General features: G+C 44.9%; 1 protein-coding gene across 1 annotated transcript in view; it reads right to left on the reverse strand.

Moving 5' to 3' along the window:
- Nucleotides 1-7,430: 7,430 nt before the first annotated feature.
- The window catches only part of scin (scinderin), a 228,983-nt gene continuing 211,222 nt past the window's right edge, over nt 7,431-25,191 (reverse strand). The window contains exon 16 of the mRNA XM_070881019.1: nt 7,431-8,257. Within this exon, the coding sequence (XP_070737120.1) occupies nt 8,085-8,257 (173 nt within the window). The 3' untranslated portion in view covers nt 7,431-8,084. The remainder of the gene's footprint in view (nt 8,258-25,191) is intronic.

Genomic DNA, 25,191 nt, shown 5'->3' on the forward strand with positions numbered 1-25,191 from the left:
CTGGGAAGAACTCCAGAGTCAATCCAAACTCCCCCAAAGTTGAAGCAGCCTTTTGAATGAAGCGACCTGCAATTTTAAAAATGGCGCCCACACCACTGTGATTCGTTCAAAACAGTTCCATTTTTTCTGAGCGGTGTTGTGGGCGAGCGATATCGTGGGCGAGATGTGTGCGAGGTGGTGAAAGTGACGCTGGGCGATCTCCTGGGCGTTAGTTTTGACAAATGTGATCTTTACAATAAAAAAAAGTGGCCGGGTGGTATTATTGAATCTCTGTTAATTACGTGCGGAAACTAATGCTGGGTGATATTATGGGTGTTGATTTCGCCCATTCTGATGATTCTGCCCAAAAAAAGTGGGCGGGCGGTATTATTTTTTCCCGGCGTTATGTACATGCCGAAAGTAACATTCAGTGATAAGTGTTTGAAAAATGGGCGTCAGTTTCCATTTTGTGTCTAAATGGGCGATATCTGGGTGTTATACGTCATTTCAGCAGTAAAATGGACGTTAAGTGGGCGTTATGCATCCAATAAAGTGGAAAATCTAGCCCGTAGTTTCTCCTCTGAGGGGACAGATCCATTTTGTGCTGATGGCAAGGTGGATACCCCTCTTCATAGGTTATACAGTATGCAACACACCATAAAGATTATGCACATTGGATGCCTCATTATAGTATATCAGCAGAACGTTCTTTATGCTGAAATACTTGGAAGATTTTTCAATATGTCTGGTTATATCGATGCTCAAGAGTTGAAAAAAGCATAAACAAAGACTTTGGACTATAATCATAGTCCCCTAAAAGCCAGCCTGACACACAAACATGTTAAGAATGAAGGAAGCACAAGTAGGCCCTGGGAGGTTTGCAATCACCTATAGGATCACATGCTGGGCTTGGCACAATACCTGCATAGTGAGACTATGAAAGCTCTATCAGTTGATTGGATTGAATTACATTTTCTCTCAAAGGGGCCACAGTCGATTAAGCTCAGTGCTCTTTGGGTTCCAGCTGCAGCATAAGTCTTTATTGTGCATCTAATTGTTTTTCTGTATTTCTAGAAAAATGAGTAAGGCTGCCAGGCCTCCAAAAGGAGGTAAAACAATCACCTTCTGAGTACAGATGCATACACTACTTTGGGTAATGCCAGTGCAATGGCCCAGTGCCTGGAAAGTAAGTAGCAAAAAATATTTGAACATTTTGTTGAACCCACTGCGAACAACATGTGCTGGCTGATTGATTTTGAATTTCTGAGAAGCCAATCTATGAAAATTGGTTGCTACATCTTTCTCTGAATGAACATAAGAGGGAAAAATGCATGACGAGAAGAGAAATTTAGGTCCTTACAGCTGAATTACATGTATTTCATTCAAGGAAGTAATTCCTGAATGAAGGGTCAGGAGCCTTTAGGCTGGATTCTACTCTTTCCAATGGGGTAGTGGCAGGATTGTATTTCTGCCCACTCCTCAAATCCTTCCATGAACCTGTCCTCTTTTCGTGGGTTGGGGATCATTTCGGACATTCTCCCGATGCGATTTCTGGAACCAAAAGGGAACCTGCCGCCATTACTAGGGCCTCTCCATCCATCCTGACATTTTGAGGCCTTCTCACTACTACCACAGGGACTACTGCCAGCCTTTTCCTGACTGTCTGGGGGAACAATTGTGATGAATCGGACAGAAGCAAAATCCACCAGGAATCTGGGGCCCTGCCAACCTGCTGGTATTTGCATGCAGCAGAGAAAAAAGGTGCAGCAAGGAGTGGTTTTGGATTGGATCATGAAGGAACAGTCAATCAATTGCTTCTCAGCAGTAGTGTCCATTACAAAGCATCTGGCAGCTCCAGGAAGGTCCAGGTAAAGTGCACCAGTGTCAGCAGCCAAGACTGTTGATGGCCCTTATCTCTGAGAAGCCACCGAGAGTCTTGAATTTCTGAATTAAAGAGTGCTAGCACTGAAGAATTCCTTATGGAAGGTAATATTTGTTTGCTTAATAGCGTTACTTGTATGATGGTGTGCTGCGGGTTGTAAACAAACTGCACACACGGGATAGCTTTAACTTTTGTAAAAGGATTTGAGTGTAGGAACAAGGATGTCTTACTACAGTTATACAGGGCCTTGGTGTGAGCGCACCTGGAGTATTGTGGGCAGTTTTAGCATCCTTACCTAAGAAAGGATATACTTGCCATAGAGGGAGTGCAGCGAAGGTTCACCAGATTGATTCTTGGTATGGCAGGACTGTCGTATGAGGAGAGATTGGGTCGACTAGGCTTGTATTCACTAGAGTTTAGAAGAACGAGAGGGGATCACATTTGTCATGTATGAAGACCATGTATACTAACTGTATAGTCACATAAGGTGTGCCACCAGAGGGCACTGCGGTGGGAGACCTGAGGGTCACCTGCATAGGTGTGCAGGGCCCAGTATAAAATGCTGTTCTCCATTCTTGTGCCTCACTCTGGAGTTACAATAAATGGGACTAAGATCACAACAGCTGAAGTACAATACAAGGGCTTGTGGAGTCATTCATAAGAGTATTAGAACATCATAAGAACATAAGAATTAGGAATAGGAGTAGGCCATCTAGCCCCTCAAGCCTGCTCCGCCAATCAACAAATTATGGATGATCTGGCCGTGGACTCAGCTCCATTTACCCGCCTGCTCCCCATAACCCTTAATTCCCTTATTGGTTAAAAATCTATCTATCTGTGATTTGAATACATTCAATGAGCTAGCCTCAACTGCTTCCTTGGGCAGAGAATTCCACAGATTCACAACCCTCTGGGAGAAGAAATTCCTTCTCAACTCGGTTTTAAATTGGCTCCCCCGTATTTTGAGGCTGTGCCCCCTAGTTCTAGTCTCCCCGACCAGTGGAAACAACCTCTCTGCCTCTATCTTGGCTATCCCTTTCATTATTTTAAATGTTTCTATAAGATCACCCCTCATCCTTCTGAACTCCAACGAGTAAAGACCTAGTCTACTCAATCTATCATCATAAGGTCACCCCCTCATCTCCGGAATCAGCCTAGTGAATCGTCTCTGTACCCCCTCCAAAGCTAGTATATCCTATTAACGACATAACAACTGGCAACGAGATTACGAACTTTCATGCAAAAATGACTAACGATGCATTAGAAAATTTCTCAGAGGGTGAAGATTGGGAAGCCTTTACGGAGCGGCTCAACCAATATTTTGTAGCAAACGACCTGGTAGGCGATGATCCGGCGATGCTGGCAGATAAGCGCAGAGCTATTCTGTTGACCAGTTGTGGGCCGGCGGTCTACGGCCTCGTCAGAGACTTGTTTACACCAGAGAAAACAATGACCAAGTCATACGAGGAGGTGAAAGTGCTAATTCGGGACCAAATCAAACCGAAGGAGAGCATCCTCACGACCAGGCATTGATTTTATACACACCGCCGCCCCGAGGGCCAAGAAAGCGCAAAGTACGCTGCCGACCTCAGGAGGCTGGCATGACCGTGTGAATTAGGTGCATCCCTCGCCGATGCATTGCGGGACGTCTTCTGTGACCAGCAATTTTTGGCATGGTTTTTGTGTCTTCCACTGTGAAGACCGAAGCAAAATAATTGTTTCAGGTCTCAGCCATTTCCACATTTCCCATTATTAAATCCCCCTCTCATCTTCTAAGGGACCTACATTTACTTTAGTCACTCTTTTCCGTTTTATATATCTGTAAAAGCTTTTACTATCCGTTTTTATGTTTTGTGCAAGTTTACCTTCGTAATCTATCTTTCCTTTCTTTATTGCTTTCTTAGTCATTCTTTGCTGTCGTTTAAAATTTTCCCACTCTTCTATTTTCCCACTAACCTTGGCCACCTTATACGCATTGGTTTTTAATTTGATACTCTCCTTTATTTCCTTGGTTATCCACGGCTGGTTATCCCTTCTCTTACCGCCCTTCTTTTTCACTGGAATATATTTTTGTTGAGCACTATGAAAGAGCTCCTTAAAAGTCCTCCACTGTTCCTCAATTGTACCACCGTTTAGTCTGTGTTTCCAGTCTACTTTAGCCAACTCTACCCTCATCCCACTGTAGTCCCCTTTGTTTAAGCATAGTATGCTCGTTTGAGACACTACTTCCTCATCCTCAATCTGTATTACAAATTCAACCATACTGCGATCACTCATTCCGAGAGGATCTTTTACTCGGAGATCGTTTATTATTCCTGTCTCATTACACAGGAGCAGATCTAAGATAGCTTGCTCCCTTGTAGGTTCTGTAACATACTGTTCTAAGAAACAATCCCGTATGCATTTCATGAATTGCTCCTCCAGGCTACCCCGTGCGATTTGATTTGATCAATCGATATGTAGGTTAAAATCCTTCATGTTTACTGCCGTTCCTTTTTCACATGCCTCCATTATTCCCTTGATTACGCCCTCCCCACCATGAAGTTATTATTTGGGGGCCTATAAACTACACCACCAGTGACTTTTTCCCCTTACTATCTCTAATCTCCACCCACAATGATTCAACATTTTGTTCATTAGAGCCAATATCGTCTCTCACAACTGCCCTGATATCATCCTTTATTAACAGAGTTACCCCACCTCCTTTCCCTTCTTGTCTATCTTTCCGAATCGTCAGATACCCCTGTATGTTTAATTCCCAGTCTTGGCCACCCTGCAACCACGTTTCTGTAATGGCCACCAAATCATACCCATTTGTAATGATTTGTGCAGTCAACTCATTTACTTTATTTCGAATGCTGCGCGCGTTTAGGTTGAGTGTTTTAATACTAGTTTTTAAACCATGATTTTTAGTTTTGACCCCTCCTGCAGCCTCTTTATATTCAGTGGCCCTTTTTGTTTTTTGCCTTGGGTTTCTGTGCCCTCCACTTTTACTCATCTCCTTTCTGTCTTTTGCTTTTGTCTCCTTTTTATTTCCCTCTGTCTCCCTGCATTGGTTCCCATCCCCTTGCCATATTAGTTTAACTCCTCCCCAACAGCACTAGCAAACACTCCCCCTAGGACATTGGTTCCGGTCCTGCCCAGGTGCAGACCGTTCAGTTGGACCAGGCACCGGAGATCAGATCCGCGCAGCCCCCGAGGCACAGACCGCTCATCACGACTGCGTGGCGATGATCCGGCTGAGACAACCCGAACGCACCTTCCCCAGGACTCCTGGGGAGGAAAATTGGTTCCGAGGGCGCTTTCCCAGCTTCAGTTGCAGAATGCCTGGGAAAGAAGATCGCGGCAGTCAACATCATGGACAGGAAAAAGATGGTGTCCAAACCACGGGATGCAGCGCGAATGGAGCAATGACACGTGGTTCCATGCAAGGAAGACGATTGGGGTAAAAGTAGTAAGGCCATTTTAAAGGAGGCCAGCAACCCGCCATTTTTGAATGAATTGCTTGAAATTGGTAACCTATGTAAAAGTCCAGCTGTAACGAGCAGAATGTTGTTGTGCGATGTCGGGTGCAAATTGCAATCAGCCAATGTAGCAGACATTGTAACGATCCAGTGGGCTACCCAATGCTGTAGCCTGCATCCCCGGGACCAGAACTATGTATCATAAAGTGTCCTCACAGCTGACAGAAGTAGATAAGCCGCAGAGTAACCATCCCCGGAGAGCAGAGACACCGGTTGCGATACCCTGCCTCAGATCAGTTTAACATTGCAGGCACTCGATGGCATGAACAGCCACAGGCCAGAAACAGTAAACTGCGCCTATGCTCGCAGTTGGCTACCGTCGCCCACCACCCGGGTGGAAAAGGCGCAGCCCACAAATCCACTCGCCACCATGGCAATGCCCAAGAGCGAAGGGTCACCTGCAATGGCTCCTCCGAATGGGACCTGGACCAGCCAGGATCCCAAACTAGAGAGTGCTCACAACGGTGCCCTCAAGGAAAGCAAGTCAACAATCCCCTGTGAACTGCTAGACAAGACGAGGCAGCCCCACTGTCGCTTAGACAAAATGCTCACTCGCTCAGACCGCTTCCCAGGGAGCAGCAGCAAACGAAAAGGACAAGGAGGTCACAGACACATCAGCTGTCTTTGGGCCTGCCCGACACTCGGAGTAATGGCAAGAACCCTGAGCTCCGGCAACTCGAGCAAAATGAGCTCACCTCGCCCACAGACCCACTAGCATGGGGGACTGCGCCGCCACCAGACGACCCGGATCTCATCCGGCCATGCTGGAACTAGACTCTCCTTGTGTACCTGTATTTATATACCTGTACTGATCATGTAAATGTACCACACAAAATGAAACGCAACTGTAATCCACCCAACAAATGTACCAAGATGTAAATGTAAAACCCATGTGATGAACTTGAATGCAACTTGCACGTAGCGGGCCATTAGCATGATCTCTGTGTGGGAGGGGAGAATGGAGTAGTCATGGACTCACAACCAGAAACCACTGGGAACTCCACTGGCAACAAATCTCACTACCCACCCACCCAAGCTAGAAGCGACCCTCCAATGGTCAATCAGGAAGAGCAAAGCCCAGGTCACCGTCAATGTACGAGTCAATTTGCATTAAAGACTTGGGGGGAAGTGATGTCATGTATGTAGACCATGTCTACTAACTCTATAATCATATAAGGTGTGCCACCAGAGGGCGCTGCGGTGGGAGACCTGACGGTCGCCTGCATAGGTGTGCAGGGCTCAGTATAAAAGGCTGCCCATCATGCTTGTGCCTCACTCTGGAGTTACAATAAATGGGACTAAGGTCACAACAGCTCAAGTACAATACTAGACCTCGTGGAGTCATTCATAAGAGTATTAAAGACATAACATCATTGAAATGTATAAAATTCTGACTGGTTTGGATAGACTGGATGCGGGGAGGATGTTTCCCCTGGCTGAGAAGTCTGGAACAAGGGGTCACAGTCTCAGGATACGGGGTAGGAAATTTAGGACTGAGATGAGGAGAAAGTTTTTCACTCAGAGGGTGGTGAACCTGTGGAATTCTCTACCACAGAAGGTTGTGGAGGCCAAGTCACTGAATATATTTAAGAGGGAGATATAGATTTCTAGAAATGAAAGACATCAAGCAGTATGGGGAAAAAGCGGGAATATGGTATTGAGATAGAGGATCAGCCATGATCATATTGAATGGCGGTGCAGACTCCAAGGGTCGAATGGTCTACTACTGCTCCTATTTTCTATGTTTCTAATATAAAACAAGTGATATTGGATCAGCTGCACGTTATACACCTCTACCAATTTTACGCTATCCAGTTTCTACTCCATTATTCCTTATCTTCACAATGAGGACAGAGTGTAAATGGTAGCCACTAGATACAAAATACAAAAAAAGCAGCAATTAAGTTTCAGCAACAGTAACTGAATCAGCTTCTCTGTTCAAACTTTTGCCGTTATGATACTATCCAGCAGGATTCATCTTAACTAAATGACAGGTAGGATACAGCAAGAAATCAGGAACACCATGAAATTTCCAAGCCAGACTGTTTAGATAATCCTCGACTTTGATTCAAGTTTATTGACATCAGTTACTCAAGGTTCACACAGAGCGAATCAATTTAAAATCATAAGTATTTTGCCAGTTAGGAACGCAACGGGTGAATTTCCATGGTGGTTTTCTTGATCATCCGTTATAACTTCAGTGGAAGAGTTATGGAAACTCCAGAAAAAAGGCGTAAACCCCCACGGAAATTCACTCCCTAATGCTATGATTTAATATTAATATTAAATGATACAATTTCCAACTTTATCTCTTGATTTTTTAATGAAGAATGTATTAAGGTAAATGTGGCACTTTAAATGAAGTTTATTTGGCCTAACTTTGATAGACTGACTCTCTGATAGTTACAGCATGAGACGACTTACATATGGATTGCAAACTCCTTAAAATTTTAGACATTTTGTAATTGTTTCATCAGCGACTTTATTATTTAAATGCAATCACAAAATGCAAATATTATCCAAGAAAAAATTAAAGATTACAAATTAACAACAGTACACTAAAAGCATTTTTTGAAAGGCAGCAGAAATACATTCAATTTGGAATTAAGCAGACATTTCGTATTCGTTATATACTTTAAGTAAGTTTGCAGTTGATTCTTGTGGAAAGTTACAAGCAGTCAGCTGGTACTGGCTGAATGCTATGCCACTTTCAGTGAAGCCATAGCTTTCTTTACATGGTCTCCTGCCCATCTGTTTGGGTCCCAGGCGAGGAACCAACCTGTGAATGTTGGGGGCTCGAATCCTTGCTTCACTACAATGATTGAAGTCCCTTTGTCCCTTCCAGATGGATCTGAATCAATGTAATGTTTTGCTGATATAGGGGGGAGAAAACAAATCACTGTTATAGATTTGTGTGGAAAACATTGTATGAATACTGATAGGTCGTTACTATACAGTATAAATGCACACGAGGCCCATGCTTGAGAGAAGGTCACTCTGTGACCAATAATTTGGGTCTCTATCTATTATTATCAAACACCAGTTCTGACGAAGAGTCGTCGACCTGAAATGTTAACTCTGCTTATCTCTCCACCGATGCTGCCTGACCTGCTAAGATTTCCAACATTTTCTGTTTTTATTTCAGATTCCAGCATCCACAGCATTTTGCTTTTCTTTATCAAACACATTTTCAATTAATAATACGATATATATTCTACAGCACTCACTGCATAAAATGAGCTTAAACATTTTGATGTTTTTCTCAGAACACAGATGCTGATGCCACATACCAGCACGATATAAGTCATTGACCAATGTCAAGTACACATTGTTATACATTCAAAATGTTATTTGTGCTTGAAATTCTCCTCTTTTTCAAACAGCTGGCTTGTTTCTTCTTACAAATGTAAACTATACAGTGATCATTCACCATAAAGGAGGAAAGCTCACATAAAGTAATAGGATGGAATCATTCCCTTTGCAGTTATATTCCATTCTGATTACCATTCATAGTGGAATGGTTCTTAATATGTCCTTACTATACAGTATAAATGCACACGAGGCCCATACTTGAGAGAAGGTCACTCTGTGACCAGTTACCTTTATTACCAAGACCTCAAGAGCCAGACGATGGGTGGTACTTCTACTTTTATACCTGAAAATCCAGGTTAGGAGTGTCTCCCACAAGTTCGCCCCCTGTGGTCAGTGTTCTTAGGTATACAACTTAGGTCAGCTCATACATGGGTTACAATGACAGTTGAATACATGACATCACCTCCTCCCGAAAGACTTATTGGGATCACAGGTTAAGTCTCTCTGGTGGTTTACACTCCCTTGAAGAGCGCCTGAGTTGAGGCTCCGGTTGTTAAGCGTTGGCCTGAGTGTCTGCTGTTTGCGGTGCCTCAGGCCTGTCCAGACTGCCCACAGTGACTGGGCTCTCCTCCACTTGGTTCCGGTGTTCGGTCACCTGTGGTGGAGTAAACTCTACGCCGTGTTCTTCCTCTGCTTCTTCTATGGGTTTGCTGAACCTCCTTTTAGTTTGATCCACGTATTTGTGGCCGATTTATCCATTGGTAAGTTTAACTACCAAAACCCTATTCTCCTCTTTGGCAATCACAGTGCCTGCAAGCCATTTGGGCCCTGCAGCATAAATAAGTACAAAAACAGGGTCATTGACATCAATACATCGCGCCCTCACATTCCTGTCATGGTAGTCACATTGTGACTGATGCCTGCTCCCAACAATTTCTTTCATAGTAGGGTGTATAAGGGATAACCTGGTTTGGAGCATCCTTTTCATTAGCAGCTCTGCGAGTGGAACCCCTGTGAGTGAGTGTGGTCGGGATCTATTAGCCAACAGGAGGCTGATAAGCGGCTTTGTAGGGAAACCCCTTGGATTCTGAGCATCACTTGTTTGATTATCTGCACTGCTCGTTCCACCTGGCCGTTTGAGGCCGGCTTGAATGGTGCCGTTCTGACATGGTTGATTCCATTGCCTGCCATGAAGTCCTGGAATTCAGTGCTTGTAAAGCACGGGCCATTGTCGCTGACCAAGACATCCGGTAGACCATGGGCGGCGAACATTGCCCATAGACTTTCTACCGTGGCAGAGGATGTGCTTGAATTTAAAATAGTACACTCAATCCATTTGGAGTAGGCGTCTACTACAACCAAAAACATTTTTCCCATGAAAGGACCTGCGTAGTCCACATGGATGCGTGACCATGGCTTGGCGGGCAGGACCAGGGACTAAGGGAGGCTTCCTTGGGTGCGTTGCCCAATTGAGCACACATGTTGCACCTGCGAACATAAAGTTTCAGGTCTGCATCTATCCCTGGCCACCAAACGTGTGACCTGGCAATTGCCTTCATCATGACAATGCCTAGGTGCTCATTGTGAAGTTCTCAGATAACCACCTCTCTGCCCTTCTGGGGCATGACTACTCGGTTACCCCACAGTAGGCAATCGGCCTGAATCGGGAGTTCATCCTTGCACCTATGAAACGGTTTAAACTTCTCAGGGCATGCCCCGTACGTGGCTGCCCAATCCCCATTCAGGACACATTTCTTAACTAAAGACAGTAGCGGGTCTTTATTTGTCCAGACTTTAATCTGACGGGCTGTCACAGGTGAGCCTTCGCTTTCGAAAGCTTCAACAGTCATGACCATCTCAGCATCATGCTCAGTTGCCCCCTCAGTGGTGGCTAGTGGTAGACTGCTGAGTGCATCGGCAGTTTTCAGTACCCGGTCTATGCCGAATTGTGTAGTCATAGGCGGCTAACGTAAGTGCCCACCTCTGTATATGGGCCGATGCATTCGCATTTATGGCCTTGTTGTCGGCCAAAAGGGACGTTAGGGGTTTGTGATCTGTCTCCAGTTCAAATTTCCTGCCAAACAGGTACTGGTGCATTTTTTTTACTGCATATACACATGCTTGCGCTTCCTTTTCTCCCACCGCGTAGCCCCTTTCTGCCCGGGACAGACTTGAGAAGGCATAAGCTACCGGCTGTAACTGACCATTAGCATTCACATGCTGCAACACACAACCGACCCCAAAGGATGACGCATCACACATTAAAACTAGTTTCTTGCACGGGTCATATAACGTTAACAGTCTTGTGTGCTCTATCAAAAGCCCTTTCCTGGCTGTCCCCCCAGACCCAATCGCGACCTTTGCACAGGAGCACATGTTGTGGCTCTAGCAGCGTGCTCAATTTGGGAAGAAAGTTGCCAAAATAGTTCAGGAGCCCCAGGAACTAATGCAGCTTTGTCGTATTACGGGGTCTGGGTGCTCTCTGGATCGTTTCCGTTTTGGACGCAGTAGGTCTGATCCCGTCTGCTGCTACCCTCCTCCCCAGGAATTCTACCTCTGGAGCTAAGAAGACACACTTCTTCGCCTTTTTCAGTCGCAGCCCTACCCGGTCCAGTCTGCGAGCACCTCCTCCAGGTTGTGGAGGTGTTCTTCAGTATCGTAACCCATGATGAGGATGTCGTCCTGAAAAACCACCATCTCTGGAATCGACTTGAGGAGGCTTTCCATATTTCGTTGGAAGATCGCGGCGGCCGAGCGAATCCCGAACGGACATCTGTTGTACTCAAACAACCCCTTGTGTGTCGTGATGGTGGTCAGCTTATTCGACTCACTCGCCAGCTCCTGGGTCATGTAAGCTGAGGTCAGGTCCAATTTTGAAAAAAGTTTGCCACCGGATAGCGTCGCAAAGAGGTCCTCCGCTCTCGGTAGCGGGTACTGGTCTTGGAGTGACACCCGATTGATGGTGGCCTTGTAATCACCACATATCCTGACCGACCCATCCGCCTTGAGCACCGGCACGATCAGGCTCGCCCAGTCACTGAATTCGACTGGCGAGATGATGCCTTCCCTCAGCAGGCGGTCCAATTCGCAATCTATCTTTTCCCGCATCACGTACAGCACCGCTCTGGCCTTGTGGTGTACTGGCCTGGCGTCCGGGTTTATGTGAATCACGACCTTGGCCCCCATGAAAGTGCCGATGCCGGGTTGAAATAATGAGTCAAATTTGTCCAGGATCTGTGAGCATGATATTCGCTCCACAGAAGAAATTGCATTGACATCGCCCCATTTCCAGTTCATGACAGCAAGCCAACTCCTCCCCAGTAGTGCGGGACCGTCCCTTGGGACAATCCAGAGTGGCAACCTGTTCTCCGAATCTTTGTGGGTCACGTGGTGCTGCATAACACCGGAATGATCTGCTTTGTGTAAGTCCGTAGCTGTGCGTCAATCGGCGATAATTTTAGCCTCCTGGCCTTGGACGCCCACAACTTTTTGAACTGTTTGATACCCATCAGGGACTGGCTGGCCCCCGTGTCTAGCTCCATTGATACTGGGATGCCATTGAGGAGCACTTTCATCATTATCGGTGGCGTCCTGGTGTATGAACTGTATACGTGCTCCACATGAACTCGCTGAACTTCAGCTTCTAGTGATTTCCCCCAGCGCTCATTTCTGCAATTTCTGCAGTTATTTTGCTCATCTCTGCAAACTCCGGCTGATTGTGTGCCTCCACGCCTCCAACATGAGCTGTTGTTGGAAACAAAAGGTACCTTGCCAGTCGATCGTCCCTGACTGCCCCTGTGACTCTCCTTGAATGCGCCATTAACAGGTGTTGATGGCCCCCATTACTGGCCACATTGTCTCTTGCAATGGCGTGAATCGCCATTCAACTTGCCATTGTCTCTGTCGATCTCCCCCTCTGGGTTCGACTTCATGTTGGGGCATGCCCGATTGCCCTTGTCTGCCTGGAGAATTGTGTGCTGCTTTAACAATGTTGAATCTCTGTTCCAACCATTCCTTAACACAGTACCTCTCATCTGTTCTGCTAGTGGCCATGCTCGTGTGGTTTAAATCCCAGTTTCTCGTCGCCATTGATAGGTCCTTACTATACAGTATAAATGCACATGAGGCCCATGCTTGAGAGAAGGTCAGTCTGTGACTTGTCCTTTATTCCTTAGCACTCAAGTGATGAAGGTGGGTGGAGCTTCCCCTTTTGTACCTGAAGGTCCAGGTTAGGAGTGTCTCCCACCTAGTCGTCATTGTTCTCACAGTGTACAACTTAAGTCAGATTATACGTGGGTTACAATGCTGGTTGAATATATGAGAAATACTTTATGAATGTGCAATTTTTCCACATAAAGGTGAAGCATATCACTGCTTGGGAACGGAAGAGTCTATCCACTTTTTTCACCCAGGACATGAATTTCTGCAGAGGTTCTCTTCCTCGTCCACCTTAACTTCAAAGGAAAAGCCATCAAAACCCCAAGAAAATGGTGTAAACAAATAGTAATCCCTAGAGGTCAGCTACACAGTGCCCTGATCAAAGCCACACCTGGGGTACGATGCACAGTTTTAGTCCCAGCAACATGAAGGGCCTTAGAAACAATGCTAGGGTTCTTCAATTTCCAAAAGAGACACCTCGGGGGAGGAGGAGGGGCGGGAAAGACCTTAAAGAGGTATTTAAAGGGGCAGAATATCTATGCCCATACAATACACCAGTGCAGCAAGGTGGTTGATGCCACAGCACTGGACCCACTTAAGACATAGCGATATACTGGAATAAAAAGATGGTTGGGTTTGTGTTTTAGTAGAAGGAGATCAAATGGGTTAAAAGGTCCTCTTTGTCAGTACCTATTTTGTGATTATGTGCGAACTTTCTGAATTGCGGAAGAAAGTCTATGGCCTAGAAATTGGAATTATTAGCGCTGGCTGTTAAGGCCCATTGTGGGAAAAAGAATGGTGGCCACCTCACTTCCGCCCCCTGCTGGAGGGTCCCATGGCAGCCGCCATTTTCGGCACTGCTGCCATTGCCTGTGCTCGCCAAACGTATTGTAATTAGTAGGAGCGATGCAATCGGTGTGCAACTCTAAATTGACGGCTGCTCATCCATTTTGGAGATCTCCACTCTTATCACCCTCTCCAAAACATGCCCGTGGGTGCAGCCGCTGACAGATCTTCACCATCATACGCAGCAATTCCCTGAGGACGTTTCAAACGACAAGTGTAAGACAGCCAGTAAGCGAAGATAGAATTATCTCCATGCAGCTAATGTAGTGTTTATATTAATCGCAACCTAGGTCTTGATAGATAACCCTTGGGATTTGGAGGTAAAGTTCTTTTTTTCAGTGGTTTGCTTATTTGAAACTGTCCTCTCTGAGATTGTAATACTGAATGTAACAAATGGGAAGATGCAGAATATTGCAAGTGATTACTTCTGAGTGACTAAAAGAGTAAGCTTGAGGTTTGGGTTAGGAATCACCTATGGATGTTTAGGTGCCAAAATTGCCCCTTTCCTTAAGGCCTGTTACTGCCGGAAATCGACAGCCACGCTGTGGAGTGGAATGGTGACCGATTTTTCGTTAAATGGCCGCCCTTTTGAAAATTCCACTCCTGCGATATCTCGCTGGTGACCCGCTCCCCCCACTACCGCTCCGCTGCTGCCAATCCGTCCTAAGTGCGTCATCAGAGCGCGCACCGCCGATGTTCCCTCCTGATCGCGAAATTCTGCGGACAAAATCTTGCTGACGCTGCTCAGTGCCACCAGCAGCTTTTTCTGCCGGTGCACTGTGCTTGGAGTTCTTTTAAAATGGTGGTGCGGCTGCCATTAAAGGGGAGGACCTACTGCCGCAGCTGCCATCTTAATTTTTTTTGTCAGCCAACTGCCATGTCGGGCCGACAATTATGCCCCCGGGTTCGGCCAGGCCGCCAACAGACAGCCTGGCGCACCCTCTTGGGTGCCAGGCTGCTGGCCCAGCAGAAACCCTCCCTGGTGGCCCAGTGGATTGAACTTCAAGAATCACACAGGCTCTCCTTTATGTAAAGGGGAGAGACGTGGTGACACGCCAGAATGATGATGTCATCAGCACCACACTGATGACTGACAGCGGAGGACACTTCGCCCGCCCCCCCAACTTCCGCCCCTCTAGTGTGCAAACTTCCGCTCACTGCCGCACTTCCGCTCCCATTATGACCGACTTCCGGGCTGCTGGGGAAAAAAAAGCCAAAAAGTGGAACTTTGCTCAAGAGGCCACTGTGCCAGTAAAAACAGCATTGTGTTTCCGGTGGTGGACAATTTCGGCCCCTTAGTGTTTTGATCCCTGAAATCTGAAGTGTGAATTCAAATTGTTTAAGTTATCAGTTATGAGTACTCTTGTCTCACCGTGGAACAGTAAAAAGCCCTCAGTTGTCAGACCTTCCGAAGAAAGTGACTAAAGTGACCTCAGCATATCAATGAAATTATGACTGAAGTATAATGGTTCAAAAACTACAAAGCGCTGGGTTTGATCATTCCTTTCATTTACCTTTTTCTTCCTGCAACATTAACATTTTAACAAGCATTTAAAATAAAGAGCTTTGCTTGATCTCCATTTCTTTTGAATGAGATGTGTGGGTAAAGTGATGGGGAGAGTCCTTGAAAGCATTAAATGGGCCATCTCGGCTCAATAATGACAGTGTTCCCTTTTAGCTATGGCATCCGCTGGGAATGGTTTCTCTTTAAACAATACTGGATGTTGCGTGACTTCTTCAGCACAATGAGAGGTACAGACTACAGTACTAACAAAATAGTTAATTTTCCATGTTTTATACCCCATCTCATATAAATGAAAGTAGGATCCCATAAAACAGGAGGAGCTTTCGCCACAAGTGCTGAATGTAATACTGTAGCATGGATGGATTGGTGAGCAGGTGGCAGGTAAATTGCTGTAATAAATATGACAACTATTCCATAGATCGCTACAGGTTGACTCGCTTGTTCCTTGTTCTCCTTAAATTCAAGTAGTAACAGACGCGACCTTCAGCCTCCTGCTGAGCTTAGCGCCGGAAAGATCACATTGCACCACAGATTCTTTGCTCCATTAACATAAATTAGCAGGCACCACCAAAATGCCAGTGTTGCCTGCGCTCTTTCTGCGGGTGACCATATGCCTTGGCCGGCGCTGTTAATGGCAGGTTTCCTGCCTACTCGAATTTCTAGGCATATCTGTGGACTTAACTGCTCAGTCTGGTGGCAGCCATTTTTTGCAGTTTCATTTGACCTGACTTATGCAAAAGAAAATCCTTTACTATAAACAGGAACCAGAGATGTGGGTGGTGATTCAAAGGTCTGCAATAAAGAGTACAACATACTCTGGTTTTAAGTTGTTTTGTCCGGCTCACAGCAAAATGTAGGTAGTGACTGACTGTAGGTGCATGATAGAGCACCTACCTCTTTTTTAAATCTTATAATACTCTTGTGAAGTGCCTTGGGACGTTGCAATACGTTAAAGGTGCTATATAAATACACATTGTTGTTGTTAAATCCATGGATTCTGATTGATAAATTTAATTTATCTCTTGGCCAGTCAGTATTTTGGCTCTTTTGTAACTGCTTTTCCCCTTCTTCCTTAAACTGCTTCTATTTAATTTAATGTTTTTTTAGAGCTTTAAAAATGAGTAATGGGATCTTGAAATATGCTACACTAGGAATTGTGGCATGACAGCCAGTGGTTAATGCTGCATTAAATATCTCTTAATTATTGAGACTCAAATGCATTGTCTGTCTTGCTATGGACAGTGAAAATTAAATCTGATGGTATCTCATTTAATTTGCTGCTCTCTCCTGTGGAACTCAATAATGTCTGTTAATACTCTCCTGGGAGTGCCTTTGTTGTCCTGCTGTTCAATTAATTTTTCCCCAAAGATCTCAAGAATCGGGACAACTCTACATATCGCTGGGTGTTATGAAACTATCTTGATTATTTTTAGGAGTTATATTAAAATGTTTTAAATATTGTGCTTGTCAAGATATTAGGTGGTTTGTACAATGACAATTAAAAATATCTTAATGCATGTGCACTAAGAAAAATTGAGATCTTGTGATATCTTAACTGAAGTGATAACATCATGAGATTCATAATGTAGCATCAAACACTATTTTACAGTTTGTTTTCCATATATTCAGTTTCTATAGCGAACCAACCAACTAGGAACAAAAATAGACTCTTGTACAAGTAAATTGACCCTGGCAATTAACCATTGCTTACATAGTATTATTTTCAGTAGGTACTTGGAGCTATCACTTTAAGAAATTCATTTGAAGAACAGCATTTGTGTTGTGAGCAGCTTAACTCTGATTACGACTGCCATGGAATTTACATTTTTTTTTAGGATGCTCATTCAAACCTTTGTTATACATTTCTCTTGGAATCAGATTTGAAAAAAATGTACTCTGAAGCAGTAATAGCTTTAAATAGTTGAATAGTAAGTTCTCCATTGATGGCTCAGCTAGTTAAGGCAGTGAGAAATTGAGCTATACAGACTAGGAAAATACTAGGTTCAATACCCAAGCTGTGCTGTGTTAGTGAACCTCAGGCATGGGGGTGCTATCATTAATCCCAAAGTCCCTGGTTCAGCAAGGGAAAATCAACCAGCTTTCCTACTCCTGCTTGCTATCAGATAACTCGTGCTAGAAATATGTGTGTAGGTATTGGGCTAGATGAGAATAATATTTGACTGTGACGGCCCCTGTGTCAAATAACCTGCCAGCATTCTTTGTCGCACGTGAATGCCCAATTAGGTGAGGTATAATGTGCCGATGGAACTTTTTAAAAAAAGTTATCAAGATAATTCGGTTTCCTCTACACAGCACTGTTTACTGGATGTCTACCACTGCAGACTTTCAGGGAGCTAGAGCTCCCTCTGTGGGCAAACAACACTATCCCATAAACTTCTCACAAATTCAACAACCGCAAAATCTTTCCTTAGCGCTATGAGTGCCGTTTTGGATCAAAAATGGGATCTGCGGCACGTGCACACTTCTGGTGTGAGTATGCCAGACGCCATCTTGGTGAGGGCATTAACACGGACGCAGTGAGAATCTGCCGGACGTGTGCAGATTAAGCAGATCAAGAGACAGCTCGTGCAGCGCGCAGAGTGCAGCAGCAAGGAGTGGCATTCGTAAGTTTGGTAAGTGGGTGAGTTTTAAGGGTTATTCTCTTTAAACCATTTGGAGGCTGGAGTAAATTGTTAGTGCCAATTGCCAGTAGCTTCTAAGTAAGTACCAGTTTAATTTAAAGGGGAAAAGTTAAAATAGTTGGGAATCTTTCAGGTTTAGGCAGAGAAAAACAAGGTAACTCTCCAGTAGGAGGCAATTAGCAGCTAGTTAAAACCAGTTCTGTAAACAACTGACCAGTAGTGAGTCATCTGAACTGTATACAGTTTAAAAAGAGATAGCTCGTGCAGAGCACGGAGTGCAGCAGCAAAGAGTGGCATTTGTGAGTTTGGTAAGTGGGTGAGTGGGGGTGGCAGGTGCTGTTTTGTCTTGTTTTTCCTACCAGTGTTGACACTAGAGCAGCTGATAAGGAGTGCGAGAGTAGGAGATGGAGGCCCAGAGACCAGACCAACCAGCTGCAGACAAAGATAGAGGGGTGCGAAATCGAGAGGTGACGTCACAGCCAAGCTGGTAAGTGGTTGGCTGTTCGACTGGTAAGTATAACTCTCTTTTAGACTGACTGTTAGATTGGTTTAATTGGCAGCGAACTACTAAGTAGCTGTTTGGTGTTTAAGTACATTTTAATCAGTAAATTAATTTAAGGGTTAAGTCATGGCAGGAGAGCTCGGACCCGTGTCATGCTCTTCCTGTGCTATGTGGGAAGTCATGGACACTTCCAGTGTCGCTGACTACTATGTGTGTGGGAAGTGTGTCCAGCTGCAGCTCCTGACAGACCGCATGAAGGCACTGGAGCTGCGGATGGACTCACTCTGGAGCATGCGCAATGCTGAGAATATTGTGAATAGCACATTTAGTGAGTTGGTCACACCGCAGGTAAGGATTAGGACAGATAGTGAATGGGTGACCAAGAGACAAGGCAAGAGCAGGAAGGTAGTGCAGGAGTCCCCTGCGGTCATCTCCCTCCAAAACAGATATACCGTTTTGGATACTGTTGGGGGAAATGACTTACCAGGGAAAGGCACCAGCAGCCAGGTTCATGGCACCATGGGTGGCTCTGCTGCACAGAAGGGTGGGAAAAAGAGTGGGAGAGCTATAGTGATCGGGGACTCTATTGGAAGGGGAATAGATAGGAGTTTCTGCAGCCGCAACCGAGACTCCAGGATGGTATGTTGCCTCTCTGGTGCAAGGGTCAAGGATGTCTCAGAGTGGCTGCAGAGCATTCTGGAGAGGGAGGGTGAACAGCCAGTTGTCGTGGTACATGTTGGTGCCAAAGATATAGGTAAGAAGCGGAAAGAAGTCCTATAAGCTGAATTTAGGGAGCTAGGAGTTAAATTAAAAAGTAGGACCTCAAAGGTAGTAATCTCTGGATTGCTACCAGTGCCATGTGCTAATCAGAGTAGAGAGAACAGGATAGTTAAAATAAATACATGGCTTGAGCAGTGGTGCAAGAGGAAGGGATTCAAATTCCTGGGACATTGGAACCAGTTCTGGGGGAAGTGGGACCTGTACAAAAGGGACGGTCTGCACTTGAGCAGGACTGGAACTGATGTAACATTTGCTAATGCAGTTCGGGAGTGTTTAAACTAATATGGCAGGGGGATGGGAACCTATGCAGTGAGACAGGGCGAAGTAATATGGAGTCAGAAACAGATGGTAGAAAGGTAAAAAGCAATAGTGGAAGGCCGAGTAAACAAAGGCAAGAAACAAAAAGGGCCACACTACATCATAATTCTCAAAGGACAAAGGGTGTTAAAAAATATGCCTGAAGGCTTTGTGTCTTAATGCAAGAAGTATCTGTAATAAGGTGAATGAATTAACTGTGCAAATAGATGTTAACAGATATGATGTGATTGGGATTATGGAGACGTGGCTCCAGGATGATCAGGGCTGGGAACTCAACATCCAAGGGTATTCAACATTCAGGAAGGATAGAATAAAAGGAAAAGGAAGTGGGGTAGCATTGCTGATTAAAGAGGAGATTAATGCAATAGTTAGGAAGGACATTAGCTTGGATGATGTGGAATCTATATGGGTAGAGCTGCAGACCACCAAAGGTCAAAAAAAAAGTTAGTGGGAGTTGTGTACAGACCTCCGAACAGTAGTAGTGATGTTGGGGAGGGCATCAAACAGGAAATTAGGGGTGCATGCAATAAAGGTGTAGCAGTTATCAAGGGTGACTTTAATATGCATATAGATTGGGCTAACCAAACTGGAAGCAATATGGTGGAGGAGGATTTCCTGGAGTGCATAAGGGATGGTTTTCTTGACCAATATGTCGAGGAACCAACGAGGGGGGAGGCCATCTTAGACTGGGTGTTGTGTAATGAGAGAGGATTAATTAGCAATCTCATTGTGCGAGGCCCCTTGGGGAAGAGTGACCATAATATGGTGGAATTCTACATTAGGATGGAGAATGGAACAGTTAATTCAGAGACCATGGTCCAGAACTTAACAAAAGGTAACTTTGAAGGTGTGAGGCGTGAATTGGCTAGGATAGATTGGCGACTGATACTTAAGAGGTTGACTGTGGATGGGCAATGGCAGACATTTAGAGACTGCATGGAAGAACTACAACAATTGCACATCCCTGTCTGGCGTAAAAATAAAAAAGGGAAGGTGGCTCAACCGTGGCTATCAAGGAAAATCAGGGATAGTATTAAAGCCAAGGAAGTGGCATACAAATTGGCCAGAAATAGCAACGAACTGGGGACTGGGGAAAATTTAGAACTCAGCAGAGGAGGACAAAGTGTTTGATTAGTGCAGGGAAAATAGAGTGTGAGAGGAAGCTTGCAGGGAACATTAAAACGGACTGCAAAAGCATCTATAGATATATAAAGTGAAAAAGGTTAGTAAAGACAAACGTAGTTCCCCTGCAGTCAGAATCAGGGGAAGTCATAATGTGGAACAAAGAAATGGCAGACCAACTGAACAAGTACTTTGATTCGGTATTCACTAAGGAGGACACAAATAACCTTCCGGATATAAAAGGGGTCAGAGGGTCTAGTAAGAAGGAGAAACTGAGGGAAATCCTTATTAGTCAGGAAATTGTGTTGGGAAAATTGATGGGATTGAAGGCCGATAAATCCCTAGGGCCTGATGGTCTGCATCCCAGAGTAATTAAGGAGGTGGCCTTGGAAATAGCGGATGCATTGACAGTCATTTTCCAACATTCCATTGACTCTGGATCAGTTCCTATGGAGTGGAGGGTAGCCAATGTAACCCCACTTTTTAAAAAAGGAGGGAGAGAGAAAACAGAGAATTAGACCGATCAGCCTGACATCGGTAGAGGGTAGAATGATAGAATCAATTATTAAGGATGTCATAGCAGCGCATTTGGAAAGAGGTGACATGATAGGTCCAAGTCAGCATGGATTTGTGAAAGGGAAATCATGCTTGACAAATCTTCTGGAATTTTTTGAGGATGTTTCCAGTAGAATGGACAAGGGAGAAGCAGTTGATGTGGTGTATTTGGACTTTCAGAAGGCTTTCGACAAGGTCCCACACAAGAGATTAATGTGCAAAGTTAAAGCACATGGGATTGGGGGTAGTGTGCTGACGTGGATTGAGAACTGGTTGGCAGACAGGAAGCAAAGAGTAGGAGTAAATGGGTACTTTTCAGAATGGCAGGCAGTGACTAGTGGGGCACCGCAAGGTTCTGTGCTGGGGCCCCAGCTGTTTACATTGTAAATTAATGATTTAGACGAGGGGATTAAATGTAGTATCTCCAAATTTGCAAATGACACTTAGTTGAGTGGCAGTGTGAGCTGCGAGGAGGATGCTAGGAGGCTGCAGAGTGACTTGGATAGGTTAGGTGAGTGGGCAAATGCATGGCAGATGAAGTATAATGTGGATAAATGTGAGGTTATCCACTTTGGTGGTAAAAGCAGAGAGACAGACTATTATCTGAATGGTAACAGATTAGGAAAATGGAAGGTGCAACGAGACTTGGGTGTCATGGTACATCAGTCATTGAAGGGTGGCATGCAGGTACAGCAGGCGGTTAAGAAAGCAAATGGTATGTTGGCCTTCATAGTGAGGGGATTTGAGTACAGGGGCAGGGAAGTGTTACTACAGTTATAAGGGCCTTGGTGAGGCCACACCTGGAATATTGTGTACAGTTTTGGTCTCCTAACTTGAGGAAGGACATTCTTGCTATTGAGGGAGTGCAGCGAAGGTTCATCAGACTGATTCCCGGGATGGCGGAACTGACATATCAAGAAAGACTGGATCAACTGGGCTTGTATTCACTGGATTTCAGAAGAATGAGAGGGGATCTCATAGAAACATTTAAAATTCTGACGGGTTTAGACAGGTTAGATGCAGGAAGAATGTTCCCAATGTTGGGGAAGTCCAGAACCAGGGGTCACAGTCTCAGGATAAGGGGTAAGCCATTTAGGACCGAGATGAGGAGAAACTTCTTCACCCAGAGAGTGGTGAAGCTGTGGAATTCTCTACCACAGAAAGTTGTTGAGGACAATTCACTAAATATATTCAAAAAGGAGTTAGATGTAGTCCTTACTACTAGGGGGATCAAGGGGTATGGCGAGAAATCAGGAATGGGGTACTGAAGTTGCATGTTCAGCCATGAACTCATTGAATGGTGGTGCAGGCTCGAAGGGCCAAATGGCCTACACCTGCACCTATTTTCTCTGTTTCTATGTTTCTATGTAAGATGTCAATTAGCGTGCAATGCTGATTTGATGCCAGCCCTGCCATTTTGGAGCTCAACGCTCCACCTAATGCCCTCTCTTAAACATGCACAGCTGAACAACCAGCGCTATTTAAAGGGATCATCAACTATTTAGAGGTTAGTTGCTGATTGATTTCCACTGGCTGTTGCTGAATGTGTAGAAGTGTTTGGTGGTTTCTAGAGTTCTTTAAAGTTGCTGAAGTCTGCAGGGAGTGATGTGATAGGTATTGAAGGACTTTGTCCTAACTTCAAACATTCTGCACAGACCACTTGCTCCCCGATATGGGGGCAGTAGTAGGCATTCCACTTGGCCTACAGCATGTCAGTGAGAATGAGCAGAGGCAACACAAAGCAGGACAAGCTGCAGGAAGAAGGAGGAGGAAGAATAGGAGAAGGTCTCTCAGCAGGAGGCCATATCTGCCCAGGGTGTTCAGGGGCAATGCACCTACCTGAACTTCAGTGAGGAACAGTGTGTCAGACATCTGTTCCTCACAAAGGACATCCTCACTGAAATCTGCCACCTGCAGCAGCCACAACAGCAATCTTAGAGCAGGGTGCGGACCGCTTTGCCAGTGGCTGTGAAAGTGACAGTGGGCATGATCTATTATGTGTCAGGCTCTATCCAGGCTGGAGCACGAAATATTTGCAACATCTCCCAGTTTGCCTTCCACTGTTGCATATGGGATGTAACTGAGGCTCTGTATTCCAAGGGAGCTGAATACATTTCATTCTCTGTGGTCAGAGAGCAGTTGGTGGAGTGAATACATGGCTTTATGAGGATTGCAGGCTTCCCCTGGTGCAGGGTGTCATTGACTGCACACACATCGCTTTGTGGGCGCCGCATGTAAAAACTGAAATGTACTGCAACCAAAAGGGAATCCACCCCTCAACTTGCAGTTGGTATACAACAATACTCAGCTCAATGGAGGTCAATGCCCGGTATCCTGGCAGTCATCATGATGCCTTCATTCTACAGCAATCTGCTGTGCCATCTGTATTTCAGCCACCATGACAAACAAGATGGTGGCTACTGGGCATCAAAGTCTATCCATTAACAACATGGCTCATGACTCCGGTGTGCAACCTACGTACACGTAGGCAGCATGCAGATAACGAAAGCCATGTTGCCATGGCTCTAATTTTTAGACTATGCCCCCTCGTCCTAGAATACCCAACCAACGGAAATAGCTTTTCTCTATCTATCCTCTGGATAGATGACCTCTCACCTCCTGTCCAGATCCTCCGCCACAGCCTCCAGTACAGAGTCAGAGAACCTTGGAAAATGCTTTCTCCCTTGTTGCGCTACAATTCAATCTTTTCCTGCTCAGACTCTCTTCCACAAACAGCTGCAGCACCTGCTCCATCCAGAATGCAGCTCCCTTTTAAGAGGTGTAGGCTACATTTAAGTTGTGCTAGCCTCGCACAAATCTGGGCCCCCTGCTGAGGCGCACAGCCACTCAACAGCGTGTTTAGCACTGGCTGCATGCAGCAATCATTTAAATTAGCAGGCAGCACCAAATTTGTGTGGGTTAATCGCGCATCGTGATCCTTGTGCCCATTTTCGGGGATTATCCAATTTAATTCCCAGAATCTTTACAATGATCTTTTTACAGGCCCAGATTAGCATTTTAAAAAGTGTGTCTTCGAATTTAAGCCTGTGGATTTCAAGCTGTTATTTTGATTGTAACAAATATAACATCTTACTAAACCAAACAGTTAAAGAGTTAAGGACGCCCCTACGGCGAGAGGGAACACACTGTTGTGCCTGATGTACCTTCTCATATTCCATTGTTATTCTGATGAAATAATAATACATCACATATAGGAAATAACACTGAAAGGATATAATCATAAATTTCAGATCTATGCTTACACAAGATATCACATGAACTGCAACTGTAGGGAACCAATTACTTTTATCTTTTAATTTTTAAACAGCATATAGAGTTATTATAAGCGTGTCACGGGACCAGAGGAAACCGTAGTTGTTAATTTAAAATAACTGTAAACAGCTGCAGAATCAAAAAATAAATCTGTAGATATTACACTGGGAGAAATAGCAACAGCAAACATTGCTGTTCCATTGGGAGGGCTAGGTTGCATCACTGTAGGAACAGATTAGAACAGACAGTTTTCATTAGGGAAATTTTCATTATTCATAATCACACACAGTAGTATAAGGCAAAAACATGGCTGTGTTATATAAATTTATGATATTGATACTCAAAGGCAAGATTTCTGGCATGCAGATTTCTATATGTTCAGACTTATGCCAAGATGGATGCTGCTATCCAAAAAGGCTGAATAGGAACATTTTCAAAAGGATGTTTGTGGGCTTGCCATGGCTTAGTTGGTAAACCTCACTGCCAACCTGGCAACCCCCAATCACCCCGTGATGCATAGTGCCCACAATGCTTGGTCTGCCCTCCATGCCACCATAACTAGTGCCTGTGAAGAGACGCTCGGTCACTCAACCAGGAAACACCAGGACTGGTTTGATGAGAATGACCAGGAAATCCAGGAGCTAATAAACCACAAGCGCAAGACATTTCTGAACTTAAAGCAACAACCCAACTCGGCAGCAGCAAAGCAGCTTTACAGACGGCTGAAGGCCGAGGTCCAATAAAAAACCCACAACCTAAAGAATAGATGGTGG

Source organism: Pristiophorus japonicus, chromosome 5 (genome assembly GCF_044704955.1).
Source record: "Pristiophorus japonicus isolate sPriJap1 chromosome 5, sPriJap1.hap1, whole genome shotgun sequence".
In the NCBI taxonomy this organism is placed as follows: Eukaryota; Metazoa; Chordata; class Chondrichthyes; family Pristiophoridae; genus Pristiophorus; species Pristiophorus japonicus.